The sequence below is a fragment of the Epinephelus fuscoguttatus genome, linkage group LG20, assembly GCF_011397635.1.
Source record: "Epinephelus fuscoguttatus linkage group LG20, E.fuscoguttatus.final_Chr_v1".
NCBI lineage: Eukaryota > Metazoa > Chordata > Actinopteri > Perciformes > Serranidae > Epinephelus > Epinephelus fuscoguttatus.
The window spans coordinates 13308481-13326594 of NC_064771.1; the positions used below are offsets into that span (position 1 = coordinate 13308481).

At 42.0% G+C, this 18114-nt stretch overlaps 3 protein-coding genes across 5 annotated transcripts in view; 2 read left to right on the forward strand and 1 right to left on the reverse strand.

Moving 5' to 3' along the window:
• tmem184ba (transmembrane protein 184ba) overlaps positions 1–5652 on the forward strand; it is a 13691-nt gene extending 8039 nt beyond the window's left edge. For 2 of the 3 annotated variants that reach the window (XM_049563018.1, XM_049563017.1), the window contains exons 5-10: positions 258–348; positions 568–735; positions 1063–1232; positions 1323–1517; positions 1825–1851; positions 2528–5652. In XM_049563018.1, coding sequence (XP_049418975.1) covers positions 258–348; positions 568–735; positions 1063–1232; positions 1323–1517; positions 1825–1851; positions 2528–2757 — 881 coding nt within the window. In that variant the 3' untranslated portion in view covers positions 2758–5652. The remainder of the gene's footprint in view (positions 1–257; positions 349–567; positions 736–1062; positions 1233–1322; positions 1518–1824; positions 1852–2527) is intronic. The other variant, XM_049563019.1, reaches the window with a different exon arrangement.
• Positions 5653–6938: 1286 nt separating this feature from the next.
• On the reverse strand, positions 6939–12921 carry maff (v-maf avian musculoaponeurotic fibrosarcoma oncogene homolog F). Its single transcript, XM_049563455.1, has 3 exons — positions 12781–12921; positions 9937–10027; positions 6939–9729 (listed from the first exon to the last, which is right to left on the reverse strand). Exons 1-3 carry the CDS (start codon positions 12867–12869, stop codon positions 9286–9288), a joined length of 624 nt encoding a protein of 207 aa, XP_049419412.1. The 5' UTR covers positions 12870–12921; the 3' UTR covers positions 6939–9285.
• A 2248-nt stretch (positions 12922–15169) lies between these two features.
• On the forward strand, positions 15170–17730 carry tomm22 (translocase of outer mitochondrial membrane 22 homolog (yeast)). The gene is made up of 4 exons (XM_049564213.1): positions 15170–15467; positions 15966–16084; positions 16316–16433; positions 16606–17730. The coding sequence occupies exons 1-4, from the start codon at positions 15378–15380 to the stop codon at positions 16678–16680; spliced, it is 402 nt and encodes a 133-aa protein (XP_049420170.1). The 5' UTR covers positions 15170–15377; the 3' UTR covers positions 16681–17730.
• The last annotated feature ends 384 nt before the right edge of the window (positions 17731–18114 follow it).

Below are 18114 nucleotides of genomic sequence, written 5' to 3' on the forward strand. Positions count from 1 at the left end.
TTGAATCTGTTTTCACATGGGCTACATAAAGTCAAAATGTTTGTTGCAATACTAATTCACATGACAGTTTGGAAATTACCAATACAATACAAGCAATACAACAAACAGGCTTTATTTAGTCATGGGGAAAGACATTTTGAGATGTCACAGTAGGAAAAGTATGCAGAATCTGTTGTTTAGGAATAAAGCAAATTAAGTAAATAATATCTGCATAAAGATAATGACAACTAACCTTTTCTCTTCTTGTTTCTCCCCAGCATTTGTAATTTACAACTTCCTGAGCCTGTGCTATGAGTACCTGGGAGGAGAGAGCGCCATCATGGCGGAGATCAGAGGGAAACCCATCGAGTGAGTCTCAGATTCCCAGTTGGAATTAGTTAGATATCTAAAAGGCCATTAAGTGATATTTGTTTCCAACCCAACATAAAACAAGTGCATATATAATTACTGTCCATATTTTCATCATTCCTTCTGTATTGTGTCAGTTTTGCTGCTTGAAAAACTTTATTCCTCACAAGTATGAGAAACAGCATTAAGTGTATCCTGGGTATTTTGCTGCGTCATCAGGTCCAGCTGTATGTACGGCACCTGCTGTCTGAGGGGGAAGGCCTACTCCATCGGCTTCCTGCGGTTCTGTAAGCAGGCCACTCTGCAGTTCTGCGTGGTCAAACCACTGATGGCCATCATCACGGTCATCCTGCAGGCCTACGGCAAATACAAGGACGGAGACTTCAAGTGAGTGCTGCAAACAAGAGGTCTATAATTGACTTTTGAGTTCATGTATTGCCTCTGATTGGTGGAGCAGAAGCGCAGAAAAACTGTTTACGAAGATGCTGCCATATTTATTAAAATAAAAACAGGAACTTGTGGATTACTCTTTTAATTTTTAGATTAATTGAATGTCCCAGACTGATCATCGCCTCCTCCCTTAATCGTCTCAGTTTGGGGTATTAATCTCTAATGGGAGATTTTGGCTTTTAGCTTGACCTGCAACAGCAGCAACCTATAAATCAACACCAGCAGAACTAATGTCTGTCTCCCTGTCGTCTTCTCTCTCAACAGTGTTGCCAGCGGTTACCTGTACGTGACCATCATCTACAACATCTCCGTCAGCTTGTCCCTGTATGCCCTCTTCCTCTTCTACTTCTCCACCAGGGAGCTGCTCAGCCCTTACAGCCCCATGCTCAAGTTCCTCATGGTCAAGTCCGTCATCTTCCTCTCCTTCTGGCAGGGTAGGGTTAATCTGCGCAAGATACTTTTATTCATATATCATGTGAGATTTCTTTATCTTTATCATGTATCGTCTTATCATTTGTGGTCAGGCATGTTGCTCGCCATCCTGGAGAAGTGCGGGGCCATTCCCCAGATTAACTCAGAGGAGGTGTCTGTCGGCGAGGGGACGGTCGCCGCCGGCTATCAGAACTTTATCATTTGCATCGAGATGTTTTTCGCGGCGCTGGCTCTGCGTCACGCTTTCACATACAGAGTCTACATGGACAAGAGTCTTGATTCACAAGGTGAGGATGGGAATAGGGAAGAAACGAGGACATTTAGTTCACTGCATGTCTTACAGAAGAAAAAATGTCAAATGTTCTAAAGTAGCCTTTTGTCTCCTTTTTATGTCTGTCGTTACCATCTGTTTCAATCTCCTTCATCTCCCTTCTTTCAACCAAAATTCTCCTACCATTCTTTATTCTTTTCTTTGTCATTATTATCCACCTTTTTTTTCTTCCATTTATCACTCATGTTTTTGTTTGGGTCTCCCTTCCTTTTTCTACACATCCATCTTTATTTGTCTCTCTTCTTCTCTGCTGCGCCATAAAGGACCCGTTCCTACATATGGAGAGTTTGGTAGGTTAAACACTGACGGTGTTTACTCCACAACCCCCCACCCCCCTTATTTTTTTCATTCGTCTTTCCGAGATGTTTTAAGTTAGTTTCTGTCTTGTGTTTTTTTATCCAAGGTTTTGAATGTATTTTGGTTGTGTTTACATGTTGCTGTTATTCCTAAATCATTCCCATCCTCTTTTATGTTCCCTTTTTATACTGCTCCTCCCTGCCTTGCATCGCTCTACATCACTGTGAAGTTAACCATTTTTCCCTTTCCGTTCCCTCGCTTTAAATCACATCCACTGTCCTTTTGCAATTCCTCCCTTTTTCCCTAATTTCCTTTTCACCCATTCCTTCCTTTTGTGTCGCTGTTAAACGCCTTCTAAATCACTCCTCTTCCCTCTCTCCTCTGACTCTATTCTCTCCTCTCCTTTCCCTCCCTCTCCATTTAATGTGCTCCCACTTCCTTGCCTAAATCACCATAAAGTCACCCTCCTTTAATGCTTCCTCACTTGTTATTTTTCCTTCCTCTCCTTTTCTCCGGTCTAAATCACTCCTCTGCCTCTTCACACCTTTTATTTCCTCCCCCCACTGTCCTTTACTACCCTTTTCCTCTTCCTTTAAATCCCATTTCCTCTCTTTCTCTTTCCCCTCTTCCCCTGACCTCTAACTCTCTCGTCTCGTCCGCCTCCTGCAGGCCGCCGTGCCCCCATGAAGAGCATCTCCAGCAGCCTGAAGGAGACCATGAACCCGGGTGATATGGTCCAGGACGCCATCCACAACTTCTCTCCAGCCTACCAACAGTACACCCAGCAGTCCACGCTGGAGCAAGGGGCGCCGCCACCTGTCTCCCGCACCCACAGCGCCGTCAGCGGCCGTGGCGACACAGAGAAGACGCTCCTGCTCAGCTCTGATGACGAATTCTAGAGCAGGACGTGTCACTTTTACAGCTGAATCAGATTCAGACTGTTTAAATGGCGGATGGAACCTAAACCTCCTGTGCAGCCGGCCCTCTTTAATGTGTGAATGATTAGAGAGGTTTGATTTTCCTGTTTTTGAGACTGATCACAAATACGAGGATCTTCCTGCATAAACATTTCTGCTCCCAAGAATCCTACTCGGTGGGAACTCCTAAAGCTAATTTGGCATTAAAACCGTTGGCCAGAAAAGGAAAAAGGTTGTGTTGGTGCTTGGAAAGTTTGTGAGTCACACTCTTACATACTGAATCATACTTGACTTTTGGAACAAAAGTTTTCTGGCTTGGGCAGAAGCTTAATTTCAGCTCAGTCATGTGGCATTATAATCATCCTAATGGATGTAGTTTTTTTTTTTATTTTGTTCTGGGCCTGGATTGGTTTACATTTTGAAGGCCCTGTTGTTTTCACATAGTCACCGGCTGCGTTTATTAAGCCAAGAAAACCCTTAAGAAGTTGAATTTCATGACTGGAGATAGAAAATATTTTATAAAAGTTTTGAACTTTTAATTTTGTAATCTTATATTTTGATATTATTTGCAACAATTTAATAAATTAGTTCATCTGCAAATACATTACAGAAGCTGTTTTCAGTATCGTAGCAGTCTTGTGGTACAGTCATAAAAATGTGGTGCAACGTTTATGGAAAACATGTGTAGATGAACTGTGAGTGAACTGGGACGACCCTGGTGTGTTGTGGGATTTTTAAGGGACATCCTTCGCTGTTTTGGATTTAAAGGGAAACAGAGTGAAGACAATTAGTTAATGTCAGTTGTACGGATCAATATATTATTGGTATTAGCGGAGCAGATGAGGGTAGATGATAGATTATGCAGTTCATCTGTTTTGGGGAGTGAAGGGCAGCAGCAATAGAGCTGGTCAGGATTACATTGGTGTAATTGGGGCGTTATTTGAATGGGCTGGATTAAAGCTGGAAATAGTTCACTCAGGGAGTAGACCTCCGCAGGCCACAATGTAGGTTAACTGGACTGAGGGGAAAAACAAGAGCAGAATATAGGTTAAACTTTAGACACTTGTTCACAGCAGAGGAGTATACATACATGAAACCAAATGTTAAAGATTTATTGTGCTTAATTTTCTCATGGTCGATTTTAAAGGTATACTAAGTAGGATATTCCTAAAAAGTAAACCCTCTCAACCATCACTTATGACCCACTGGGAGTGTGTGGCGGTGTATTTATCTGCAGAGACTCTGCCCTCTGCCTACATTTTCTTATTTTCTTCTTATCTTGTATGTGTGGGACATTTATGGGTGTATACCCTTTAGTGCTCAGGGCTTTATAAAACGGTAGTGACCATGTTCTAGACCGTACGCAGCAGGCATCTGCTGACAATCCTGCGGAGTATACCTTTAAATTTGTCTGAGTAGTCCATCCGTCTATCACCCTGATGTTCCTAAATGGCTCCAGATACATAAGAAGGACTAAAATCCATCCACATAAAGTCAGTTTTCTGCTCTTGCTCTTAACACACTCACTGTAGTGACATCTCTGTCAGCTGTCAGGCTCCATTGTTGTGAGTGTTCCTGCTTGTACGGACCTAAGCCCTACTTTTTTTGCACATTATACAGCTATTATAATGAGGTATGGTATATTTGAAAGCTGAAAAAAGAATATTATTACAGTAATACTGGAATATATATATTCACTGTACCACATTTCAAAGCTATGCATTTACAATATGTTCAGTCAATATTCTTTCAATAACATTTGATGTGTAACTTTTGATGCTCTTCTGTTCTTCCAGTCATTTTTTGCCAGATTTAACTTCACCACAGCCAGAGCTTTTTTTTTTTTCCTCCACATAATTGAAGTTCTTGAGTCATCCGAATGAGTCATGCCGAATCTGCCGACGTGTTTACTGTAACTGCTGTCACTGCTCTGCCGTGGCTGCGTATGAACACCAGGGGGCCGTGTGGAGGAGACGTGAACACATTCACACTCCTTATCTACAAGCAGACAGGCACTTATCACACACTTTAGGCTTGGCGCACATGTAACTGCTTTGTTGGAGCACCAGTTTTTTTTATCTCCTCATCACTCTGTGGGTTTCGTCAGAGGAATGAAGTCAGCCTCAGGCCGGTCATGGGTTGTTTTTTTTTTTGTATTTCTGCTTCTGCCTGGCATAATATTGGTTTTAAATAGGACAGAAGCCACGTCTGTGCACAGGAGCAGTGTCCTATTTTTAGACATTGCTGAGTGTTGTCTGGGTAATTGGGTTGCTGGATTTCCATGACTGAGCTTGGAGCAGCAAAAGTGACCCTGCATTACTTGTGTAAAAGCACTGGTCAGTTCATTGTGCTGCAGTTAACATGCTCAAACACTGAATGACAGTGCTGATATTTTTTTAGTTAAAGAAAGTTTTGTGCATCAGTTGGTTTGCTTCATGCTTCAAACTGAAAAAAAATGTCTTATCAGGATGGATGTCAGGTGTACTGCACTTTGAATGCCATAATTCACTTTCAAGCTTCACCCTCTTTCTGTATGTCTTTATTATCTGCTGATGTGTGACGTGTCCCGATGTGTGTGAGTCGAGCTGAGGAAACGCCGCAGACTGATGTTGTAAATACAGTTTTAAGTGCTGTCTGTGGGAGGAGTTGTCGTGGTGTATGTTGGTGTAGTCATATATGCTGTTAATACAGAGCACATTTGGGAAAAAAAGACCTAGTTTTGTATTTTTATTTCATAACTGTCTTTTTTTTTATTTCAATGACTGTTTTGGTTTCTAGTTCTTTGTATATGATGAAGCTGCTCATGATGCTGATATTTTATGTCAAAATGGAGGAATATCTGAGGGGATAATAAAAAATATTTAGTCTGCTATGTAATTAACTTCTTGTTTGTTTTGTTTTGACTTTTTTTGTGATATATATTACAGAAAAACAAAGCAGGTTAGCTGGGCAAAGATCCACTTCAGACACATTTAAAGATAAAAACCCCGCTCTTTTCACTTTTAATCATTTTTGTCTGAAATTGGACCACGATTAGTTGCAAACTAGCAAGGTGATCTGTGATGTCACAGAATCCTCTTGCATATGCTTGTCTTGAACTCAGATTTAAGATTAGAGAAAGTGAAACACTCGCCCTTCAGCAGATGGACGTGAAAACAAACTGCACATACATCATTCTGTACCGTAAAGGCCAAGCATTCAGGCGGAGTAACAAAAAACAAAACACATTTTTAAGCAGAGGGGGACTTTAATCTATCTTCACATGGTCTGTGGTTGCTGTCCAGTAACCCTTTTCTGCAGGAAATTCCATTTAATGAGAGGGAAGTCTATCATATTAAGAATCAAAATGTTTACCCAGATGATTAACCTCTGTGGACATATTAAAGGTGCAGTCAGCGATTTTATTTTTTGTCAAATATATCCTCGTAGGCTTTGAGCTCTGGGAAACTATGATGAGCATTTTCCCCAATTTTGACATTTTATAGACTAAACAATTAATTGATTAATCATGAAATAATCTGCTGATTAATCGATAATGTATATAGGAAACAAAGGAACTGTCTCCTACTGAGTTCTTGCTCAAGCACTGAACAGGGTAAAGGCCATGAATGTTAAAAGAGTAAGGCAGTGGGAGTGAGAGGGATGACAAATCTGGCACATGACATATTTGTTTGGCTGTGGAGTTCAAATAACAATCTGTCTCCAGAGACACACACTCCACCTTTAAATCTCAAAATGAATACATTTCCCATAATCCACTGCTTCCTGCAACAATAGGGATTCCAAATGGTGTAAAATCTAACAGACTTTCCCTTTTTTTTATCATCTGCCACTGTGAAAAACAATCAACTATGTTGATGAACTACTACTGTCAATATTAATGTTATGTAATGTGACACCCATCTACTGCAACACTGGGGGGGGGGTCTGATGCATTCTCGCATTGAGAAAATGTAACTTTTAAGCACTTGCAGTTTCTCTACATTTCAGTTATTCAAAAACCCTTTTTCTACGTAAACCTCGAGTTTATCTTCTGATCCAGAGCGAGATAGCTTGTGCAACACATCCTGTAGATCCCCTTTCTCTCTGTAGTGACAGTCACTGTGTGTGTGTGTGTGTGTGCATCCTCTGCTCCGACCCAGCCCACGACCACAAACACACCATTTTATGTACAATATGTACAACATTTATTATAATTAATATATAAAATAGACAATGTACTTATATTTTCACAATAGAAAAAATACAGGTAATAAATACAAAAAAACATTTTTGTTTTGCAAGTTATTACAAAACATCCAGCACAGTTTGACAGAATGTGAGACGTTAAAATATTGAGAATAAATGCTTTGCCACACTGATATTCATATAGCTAAATATAATAATATGCCTCATTATCTGAAGGAGTTATTTGTCAACACAGCCTAATGTGTTACAATGCCTGCTTATACATGATATTGCTAGCACTATTCAGTGGCCTAGACCCCACGACACCCCGAGCCTGTTTGAGCACGCGCTGGCTGAAACAGCCCGGGGACTGATGGAGGTTTTCAAGTGAATAAAGCACCACCTCTTTGTACATTCCTTTCCCAGTTTCCAGTCCGCCTTGCCTACTTTCTGTCTCCATCATCCAACAATTCCTCTGCCTTCTTGTCTCCTCCTCATCTCCATCTTTCTCTCCGCATCCCGTGGATCTGCCTGCCCAGCCAATTTAGAAGTGACCTTAATGGTTTCACACAAATAACGTACGAATTATCGTAGAAAAATAATGTCCCTCCAAGAATCCACTGTGACAAGCCAGTACAAACATGGCAAAAAACACACACAAACAAAAATCATCATACAGCAATATGGCCATTGGCTTTGAGCATATTTCTACATAGCTAATAATTAACATTTTGTAAAGTAATCATTGTTGCCACACAACACAATAATTAGACATATCCCCGGACTAGTCATAATAAGTACTTCTGAAAACACGTAAAACATCACAGCACTCGTTAGCTTGTCTTTTTCATAACATCTACCTTTAAATACAAATAAAATATAGAATATATCTCTGATAAATGTCACTCAACATTTTCGTCTCTCAACGGCACATACAAACATTACAAATAAGGAACACAAAAAAAACGGGAATGTGTGCAGAGGATTTGCATCGACTTGAGCGTAATTCCTACCAGATGCGACTCCGCTTTTACACGTTTGTAGCAAAAATGACCAACATCTGTTGTTGGGAGTCTCAGATATGAAAAAAAGGAGGCCACAGCAGACTTGTAGCAAAGTTACTGCACAGTAGGGACTGTGAAAATGAGCAATGAGGGATTATAGCTCAGAAATCCTACAGCAAAAAAAAATGTGCGGTCATGAACAGTTGACAATGAGCGATTACAGTCTGGTTTTTACCCTTTCCCCTCTTAGGTTTGCATTCTTCTAACTCCTACATACACTGAAGGCACTGCATTAATGTGAGAAATGTGTACACAAGCAGTACAAAACTACTCTCCCCTCATGTGGAGGGGTGGATCAGGTAGGAAGTAGTGGCAGGTGAATCCCACAACAAAGAATTGTCACAGAATAAACAGCTTGCACGCAGCGTTTCTCAACCTTCTCCTGGACTGTGTGGCCATTATTTGCTCCCAAAATCCTCGTGACCCTAGCAGTTATATTAGTCTTCTCCCATGACCCCGCCTGCATATCAAGTGACACCAAGGTTGAGAAACCCTGCATTAATGACTAACAAAAGTGAATGAGTCATACTTTGGGACACTGTCTTTTCTGAGGAACTTCAGGCTACAGCCACACCAGGAATACAGGCGCTGTAGAGCTGGAGGAAGCTGCACACGCGTCCGCTCCACCCTGGTCTTTTAGCTGTTGGTCAGGTGCCATGACCGGCAGCGGAGAGAAGCCCCGGCTTTGCACCAGAGTCAGAGCTGGATTCGCTGAGCAGTGAACATGTACAGTAACTCTGGTTGGGTTGGTCTGGCTTCAGTCAGAGTCTGATGTGTCAATGTGTACGTCCCCGTGGGGTTTGGGGACAGTGTGAGGGTTTTGTGCGCGTGTGTGACTGTGAGTGCATCAGTGCTCAACGCCTCGTTCACATGGAACCTGTTCTGAATATAACTCTAAACAAAGGTAAATTTCAGTCGACTAAGCTGCGGTGTCATGAGGCTGCGTCAAGCGGAGGACACCTCCACTGGTCCTAGATGATTTTTCAACTGTTCCTGACCCTTGCTTTGGAAACTAAGCATAGCTGTTGTCTGTTAGGTGACATCGCACGCCACTCCGTCAACACTGTGTCATGAATTCTACAGAATTCTAAAATGTGAACGAGGTGCAACGCAGACAAGTGCTTAGTATTTTCCTACTAAAATCGTCTTCCTGTTCTCCGGCATGTATGTGTGTATAGACTGTGTATGCCTGCAGGTGTGTGTATATGTGTGTCTGTGTTTGCACTGCAGGTTGAGCGCCCTCCCCACCCTCCCCCCAGTCTGGTTCCTACAGCTCCTTCTAGGACGGCTCCTGATCCCTCTGAGACTGAGGCTGTTGCGGACTCTTGACGATGGTGATGACTGAGGCGGTGTTGAGACGTGGGGCTGTAGCCAGCAGGTTGCCTCCTCCGGCCTCCAGGCCCCTGGCAAACCTCTGGAGTGCTGCGAGGCGTGCGCCGAGCCCCTCCAGCTCTTTCCTCATGCCGGCGTTCTCCGCCCCGAGCCTCTCCACCTCTCTCTGGAGCTCCATTTTCTGCTGCTCCAGGGCTTCGCGTTGGGACACTCGTTTGACTCGGCAGCTGGCAGCATAGCCTCGGTTCTTCAGGGTGCGACGGCGCTGCTTTAGCTTTTGGATCTCGTCACGGGACATGCCGCGCAGGTGGAGGTTCAGCTCTCGTACTGTGAGAGACATGAGCTCGCTGTCTGACAGGAAGGGCACATTCTCGCCACATTCCTGCTTCACCTGAAGAGGAAGGAAGGGAGGAGGAAATAGGAAGGGGGAAACATGTTGAGAGAAGAGAAGAAAAACCAATGACGTTAAAATCGACTGATTAGAACGACAGTAAAACATCTTTTCAACGCTGGCGTTTTCCCTCTTGTAAAAATAGTCAAAGGCTATAAACATGACTCATTCTTCTGAAATAAGATTTTATTCCAGGCTGTGTGTTACCTTCAGGGCTTTGCTGTTTCTTTCTGATGTCATGATCCAACTGTCTTCGGTTGTTCCCCCCAAAGCACCAGTCAACACAGATGCAGACACTCTGGAAGGGAAAAAAAGGTGTGTTATCACATGCGACTGTGGACATCATGCTGTTTTGGTCCAGATCTGGCCTGACATTTACCAGCCGCTCACAAGACAGCCAGTCAGGCGATTAACAAAAAAAAAAAGGAGAACCCACAGATCTTTCATGCTTCTCCAAACGCGCTCTCTCATTAAACTCTGTGGTTTGATGTTAAAGGAAGGGGAGGTTTTGAAAGCGACATGCCTTTCTCTGTTAGCTGGAAGAGTGAGGGGGAAGTTATCATGTGTCTGCCCTTTGGTTGCTCAAAGCAGGTGTCCTAACAATTCCTTCAACACTTCCTCTTGTCAACACAAAACCAACGGTTCAGAATGTTCATTGTGAGAAAAGACAGCCAACTATTGTGGGATGTATTTCTCATTGTTTCATTTGTCTCATTTAGGTGAAAAGGAACCCAACGTCACTATGTGTTTTTATGATGCTCATTATTTTTTGCCTCAAACCCTAAAATGAAAACCAACTGAATCATTATATTAAAAATAGGAGTTCTAAAGTTACTAAACAGTAAGTTTGCTCACCCTTAAATTGCTGCTTCCAGTAACAACCTGTAATAACAGCTGTAAGAGTGTTTGTTTAAGTCTGTACCGCCTTAGCGCTACTGTATTTGGAAATTTTCTCCCATTCTTCTCGCTGAACAGTTCACACAGACTGTGTGGGGACTTCCTACACTCCTCTTAAGGTCAGCTCACAAAGGTTGTTGTGTGGGATTTAAGTCCAACGTCTAAACGGGCCAACTTAACTGCTTTCTTTCCTCCTTAGTCACTTCTTTGATTTGGCTGTGTGCCTCAGATCACTATCACGTTGATATAAATGACTCTGCACTTCAACTCAAGGCTATTTCAGATATATCAATATCATCTCCAACCTGACACAGGAGAGAAATTGCCACAGAAGCCATGCTGTGACTGCAGCAAAAATATCTTCTGACATTAGCATTTAATTAGGACCAACAAGTTCTACTTTGACATCATAAAACCACAGGGGGTTTTCCCACATGGCTTTTGGAGAGTGAAAGTGTGAACTTTTATATTGCTGCAACATTGGATTTTCTTTTTAGTGTGAGTGGGCTTTCATTTAGTCCCTTTGTGGCGCAGAAATGTTAAAAAACCATGTTAACAAGCACGGCTGCATGATACTGCATGCACATGGGGTGACAAAATACAGTCCAGTCCTTGCTTTGATGTTGCTGGTTGCCTTTTGACAGCTTTACTGTTGGGCAGAGAAACAGACTGATCGAGACAAGATCTCGCTGCAGCATAATTTCACCACTTCTTGAGTATAATCTGTGTGTCTTGGCACCTTTTTAGTCTCTGTCCTCTTGTAAATCTATTAACAACATCTTTAAAAAATTATGTGACAGTGTTCAGGGGAATCTGTTGATAAGAGTCTTTAAATTCCAGAGATATTTTAGTTTATTTAGTGTGAATTATCTAAGATCACTTCAAGGTATGATAAGGGGATTTCTGTTTGCTTTGGACTATGATATACTGTTTTTTTGTTACATTTATGACCCCCAGTTACGAGGATATTACACTTCTGTAAATGGGGGTTTTTCATTTTCAATTTGACGACTACTAGGAAGCATACAAGCAAGTCATTTTAGCTAGAAAGTCACATTTCATCAGTTTCGTTTCTGGGGGCACTTGAGTTAAGTTACAAAACCAAAATCCAGCTTTCCTAAAACTTGACTTCACAGTAAAATCAGCATTAACGGTGCATGTGGGCCTACAGCTCATGTACAGTAGGGCTAACTAAAGAGCTAAACTAAAAGACCTGTGATAGTGACCTGAAGTTTGCTGACAATAAACTGCATTTCCCGACATGCGTGGGACGTGGAGGTTGCAGCAATAGCGGTTGTCCGACCAGCCGGCGGACTCCGGCTGTAAACCGATGAGACCGCCGTTTCGTAAAGTCAGGGTGATTCAGCAATAACCCGTTTGCTCAGCTCTGCCGAGGCTGCCAGTCAGTCCTAACCCTGGAAAACCAGCTGTGACCATGTCTTTATGAGTTTGTCCAAACAAAACAGGATATCCACGTTTGTACTTTCCTATAAATATCGCTTTAGAGGACGTAGTACTTTTTAAGTAACGCTACCACAGTGGAACGCAACAAGTGAACGCAGCACAGCCAAAACGCGACTATTCAGCGTTTTTTTTATGAAGCTAAACACCCTACTAGCTAATATTTTAAACATTTAATGACCACATAACAAACAGGGAACTCCAACCACGGCTGGAAACTGTTAAATTTATCTATCTACATCCAGAATCCACCCTTATCCTTATAGGGAGAGGAGCTGGCCAGCTCAGGGTAAAGGCGCTGCTGCTATAGTAAACAGCCATCACGAGAGCCCTCGACATCCATTTTAGTAACGTTTTAAATAATCCTTTTAAATTGTTTTGAAAGACACAGCTAACAAGGAAGTGAGGAACTCGTCTGGTTGCTAAAAGCTACGTTTAAAGAGGCATAAATATGACGAGCGGAGCCGAATTATCCACATCATCTTAAACATGCTAGTAATGTTAACTGTTAGCAGCTAGCATCAACGGTTTCTGGTGAGCTAAAGGAGATTAAAGCAAACAGCTGCCTGCTCACTTGTCCTTGGTTTGTTGGCCAGTCTCCGCCGGATACAATTCCTCTAGTCTTCGGCTTTAACCAGCGGATTCTAGCTAAATATATTAACGTTTGATATTTCGTAAAAAATAATCATTTACCTGCTGGGTCGAAGCGACTCTGGCGACAAAATGTCAGTCCGCCTTTTCCCGGAATTACTCCGCTGCTCTCTGAGGTTGGATTCTTTCATTCACAAAAAACACAAGCGACAATGACGTCAGGCCTAAAGAATGAGGGCGGAGCCAACCCCGCCCCCGCGGCGTACTCCGGGAGGATGTAAACAAGGAATCCCTGCATCCCAGAACTTTTCCATGACCAGCCCCCCTGCTCTATTACAGCAACAACAACTTCTCTGGAAAAAAAAGATAAAAACGCTGGGAGAGGCATTAACGTCACAATCTACCGAGAAGTCATATGATGGTGAACTTAAAAAAAAATTAAGCTGAATCCAACAATAAAAACAAGTAGGCCTATTTAAAGCTACAGTTCACACACAGCATAAACACACACACTCATAGCTCATAGTGTAAGTGTCATATATGCTGAAAAGTACATTTGTGGCCATTTCACTGCTGCACTATAGAAAACCATGGCAAGGTCTTTTTTTCCAAATTCACAGGGAATTAAAAGGGCTGCGACAATTTTATTCTATTCAGTAACAAGATATAAGCTATATACAGCAGGATATTTAAGATATTTTTAAAAAATCATAAATGAAAGTGAACAGAGGGAAAGCATGTATCACAAACAGCGTACAATAAAATATGCCCAACTGAGGTAGATAAATAAAACTTTATTGTCATTGCTCAAGACAATAAAATTACAGAATACTGTATATCTATAAATGAGCAAAATGTATTTTCACTGTACCTGCAGTTTCAAATGTATGTTCAACATTAAAGAGAGGAGCTTAGGCTCCACTTTCACCTGTACTGTAGTCTACACATCTTTGGCTTTTGCTTGACCCATGTGCCTGGTAGGGTGTATCTGAGCTGAGCTCACATTGACTCATAAGGGAAAATGTGAATATATTTGTTGTGTTATATTTCCTGACTGTAACCAAGCTCCACTGAATGGCAAAACATTGGCAATGTTTGTTTTGCACAGAATAGACCATATAAAAACACAGCCAAAATATGATATCCCTTTTTGCTGTGTTATTGTGCTTTGTTGTTGGTCTCACCATGTACAGAGTGTTCCAACACTGTATTGGTGTTATGACAATTTCAGGGTGTTCTACCAGTCTAAATCTTGTAACCATGTAACACTAAACCAACATTGTGAGGTAAGTCAATGCTTGATGAGTGATATTTTGATACTCCTTTGTGATTCAATAGTGCTTAAAGGGATAGTCTGGATTTTTTGAGGTGGTATTGTATAGTCAGTGTATTACATACAGTAGATGTCAGTCAGCGCACCCCCAGTTTGGAGAAGCAGGCTGGAGTCCAACACAGAAGCTAAGCAATGTACTGCTGTGGACAGGGTCAGCAACTAAACAAATTTTAGCCACCTAAAAAAGTCAATATCAGTTTACGTGTATGCTATTTTGAGAGTATTTGTTTACGACTTTACCACGCCGCAGACAACCTGTTCCAATGGGGAAGCCAATAACCGCTTCAGTTCCCCATCTATGCTGTTGTCAAAGCCACCAGACTCCATTGATAAAAACAATTTTAGCTTGCTGAACACAGGGGCTGCTGGTCTACAGCTACTATGATCAGTTAGTTTGTGCCATTGTGTGACTTTAATGAATATTGTGCTCTAGCTCTATTAAACTAACTCTTAAATGCCAAAGTCACAAAATAACACAAACAAAATAACTGTTCAAGCAGCAGTAGACCAGCAGCCCCTGTGTTCAGCAATGTTACACCACTTTTCTCAGTGGAGTCTGGCTCAGAAGAGAGCAATATAATAGCTTCATTTTCCAGCTGGAAAACACTGTCTGACAACATAGTAAAGCAGTGAAAACATTCTTTAACATACACCAACTTGGTGCTCCTGGACACATCTTCAGTGATGTAACCTGGGGTCATTGGGTGTTTCGGGTCTTTCAACAATCACACACCCTCTCCAAGGCGACCCAGCCGGGGTTGATCAAGCCCCGACTTGTGTCCAGGTAGCTCTACCCCACTCACGGCTCTCCTCTCCTGATCCTCAGCCTATCTTAGGTTCTTATCTATGGATAAGAACCTCAAATCTGAATTATCCCTTTAATACAAGTCACAGTTTGTAAGAATGCAGTTGTATCTGCTTTATCATGAGCTGTTTGAATTAAAGGTTAGATTAATTATTGATTTATCTTTTAAGGAATACTAGGGAGGCCCTGGACTAAATACCAGGCGCACAAACATACATTAGAATGGTATTTTTAGCCACTTGATTTAATGACATCACTGACACCACAGGCTGCTATTAGACAGCCGACACAGCAGGGGCGCTGTTTATTTTGGGTGACTCACATACTGACCCCTGCCCTGCTTTCGTCATCCGTCCCGACAAGCTTCACGTTTTCCCACCGTGACCTCAGTCTGTCGTTGGAGCATATGCACGCCTCCTAACGTTAGCTTTAGTAAAAGCCGGTGGGAAATCATTATAAATACATTAAAGTGTCTGTCGGCTTTAACGTACTTCATAGCGACTTATTCGCCGTACACACAGCTGAACCAAGCAGACAGAGAGGAGCGGGCTAGCAGGACATATGGCCGGAATCGAGGAGCTTTCCCCCGCTGCGGGCCCGGTGTCCACCCGGCCCCCCGAGGACGAAATTGACGATGATGAAGATGAAGACGTAAGTGGCTAGTCATTCTGGGGTACTTTGGGAATGTGAACAGGAACAAAAATTGACATGAAGTCACACAGTGTTGTTTTGAGCCTGGCTTTTTCTTGGCTAAGCATGGCTAGCTAACATGGCTGTACCAATGCTAGCTAGCTAGCTACCTGAGGTGTCTGCTCTGGTTATGTCAGACCCTGTATGAGTCTGTGGGCTGTTGCTATTTTACAAAAGTGTTCAATAGGTAAAGGTAGCCTGTTGTTTCCTCCAAAGAGCAGTTTATTTCACTGCCATGCTGTCACCACAGCAAATTAATTAGTCACTGTGTTGACACCAACAGTTAAATCAACCTGTAGCAACCTTCAGGATGGATAAACTCTATTTACCAAATTGATAAATGCATGTGGATGTATTCTCTCAGGATGCTTTTATTCATATGAGATGCTGCCTGATTGCTTATTTTCTGTTCTCTCACACCAAAGTTTCATGTCTGATGTTTCTCTCAATCTCCTTCAGCTGGATGAGACACTAATGGAGAGGTTATGGGGCCTGACAGAGATGTTCCCTGACACAGTGCGAAATGCTGCTGAGGTGTCTGCACAGTGCTCTGTCTCACTGGCTAAGAAGTTTTACAGGTATGTCTACTGTCTCCCCTTATAATTGCATGAATTTGTGCTGTGTGTCATGGTAGCTCAGTGGATCAAGAGATTAACTGCTAATTTGAGGGTAATCCCTGCAGCAGCTACTGGTCCTGTCTTTGTTTTCCTGAGCTAGACTCGCATCTTCCAAGTGGACGCACATTATAAATCACTGGAAGCTACTGACATACAAATTCATAAACTAATCAGGTTGCTACCTTGTTTCAGCTTTTCTCGCTCTGCACTCTGGGTCGGTACTACCTCCTTCATGATCCTGGTGCTGCCTGTTGTGTTTGAGACAGAAAGACTACAGCTGGAGCAACAGCAGCTACAACAGCAGAGACAGGTGAGTGTTCAAGTGGATGTAAGATAACCATGAGTGGAGAGATGGCCACAAAAATGAAGGTTTTACAGATGTGGGGAAGCAAATACTGGAGGATTGAATGCAATATGAACAGAAATGGCAAATTGGGAGTACATCAACAAACAACCTGAATGACTGACTCATTCCCTTCCAGATCCTGCTGGGCCCCAACACTGGAATGTCTGGTGGGATGCCGGGAATGATGCCTCCTGCACCTGGCAAGATGTGAGACACAGAAAGGGGCCAGCATGAACCTGAGATCTACTGTTCTGCGATACAGCGGGGCCGGCCACAAGGAGAGACAGAGAGACCACGGAGAAGGGCAAAGAACTGCAGTTTTGAGAAAAAAAAGAAGAAGAAGCAAAAGCTGTATGTCAACAGCATGAGGCTCACTCCAATGTGTTGGATTGGCTGGCGGGATTGGATACGGAGGATGTGATGCATTTCTAACACTTCTGTCTCACTGTCTCTCCTTATTCCAACATCACACAGAGACTTATTTCCAGGAGCACTGCTTCTTTTTTCTTTTTCTTTTTTAAATAAATACTTATATAAGCATAAATAATGCGTTCTCTAGGAGATAGCGGGTGCAAGTGGATAAATTGAAACAGTTGTATGTCTTGGTGTTTGCAGTCTGAAGAGCTATACTTACAGTATGTCATCATGAGCTTGCTGGTTCCACTTATATGTGGAGTTTAATGTTAACAGAATATCTGACAGACAGGTCTGAAGCATTGTGGAGTGGAGCACCCTGTAGACAGTGATAATGTTGTTTTACAGAATGGCCTCGAACTTGTAGGAGCTAAATGACACTCTTTTCTGTGTGCTGCGTTTGTCTGCACAATTGTCATGGTTCACAGTTGTACTATGTATGTATGTCAAAAAGTGCAATGCCTCTCATTTCACAGTTATTTCTTTGGTTTTAAGCAATGGATTGTATAATGTACCAACACCAGATTCTGTGCTGTTAAATGATGAAAGATTGTTGTGTCTTTTTCCATTCATAGTATGTGATATAACACAATTATTTTGTCATTTAAGACAGGACACACGTCATACAGTTCTGGACAGATGTGGTTGTGGTGGCCGATGAAGTTTTTAAATGCTAAATGTCTCAATATTACCCTGACATATCCAGTCTGAAGAGAATGTTGTTTTCAATTCTCTGTCATCATCCATGTGAATTTACAATCTCTTACCTCTGGTCAGTAAGCAAACCCATGTTTCTGTTTTGTGTTCAACATGACTGCGGAAATTAAAGCACCGAATCAAATGGAAACCCAAGTGTTTACTTTCAGAAATGCCCAGAAAGGATTGTATAAGGAATCATGAATGGAAGCCAAGTAAAGCAATGACATTTTAAATGGTTTATGATATAAAAATAAGTGAATAGGAATTTAGGAATAATTTTTTTCACTGAATTTTCATGTTTTTTTCTTTTCATAATGTCTCAAAATAGCTAACAGATTCAAATGCCCTATACACCTTTTCTTCACAGCAGACATTTTGACTATTCATAGCAGGGAAAGTATAAGTGCAATCAAGACATTAATTATTACCCAGGAGCAGGAACTGGAGCACCTTAATATAATGCAGTCATAACTAATATTATTTACACTTGTTCTTGTCCTGCTGCAACATGTCTGCAGTGACATGTCATCGT

Excerpts from the sequence above, each read along its gene's own strand:
- maff (XM_049563455.1), bottom strand. The coding sequence starts at position 12,869 with ATGAAAGAATCCAACCTCAGAGAGCAGCGGAGTAATTCCGGGAAAAGG. Across the intron at positions 10,028-12,780 it reads GAGTCGCTTCGACCCAGCAG|AGTGTCTGCATCTGTGTTGA; the intron begins GTAAATGATTAT and ends TTTCCCTTCCAG. Across the intron at positions 9,730-9,936 it reads GAAACAGCAAAGCCCTGAAG|GTGAAGCAGGAATGTGGCGA; the intron begins GTAACACACAGC and ends CTTCCTCTTCAG.
- tomm22 (XM_049564213.1), top strand. The coding sequence starts at position 15,378 with ATGGCCGGAATCGAGGAGCTTTCCCCCGCTGCGGGCCCGGTGTCCACC. Across the intron at positions 15,468-15,965 it reads ACGATGATGAAGATGAAGAC|CTGGATGAGACACTAATGGA; the intron begins GTAAGTGGCTAG and ends AATCTCCTTCAG. Across the intron at positions 16,434-16,605 it reads AGCTACAACAGCAGAGACAG|ATCCTGCTGGGCCCCAACAC; the intron begins GTGAGTGTTCAA and ends ATTCCCTTCCAG.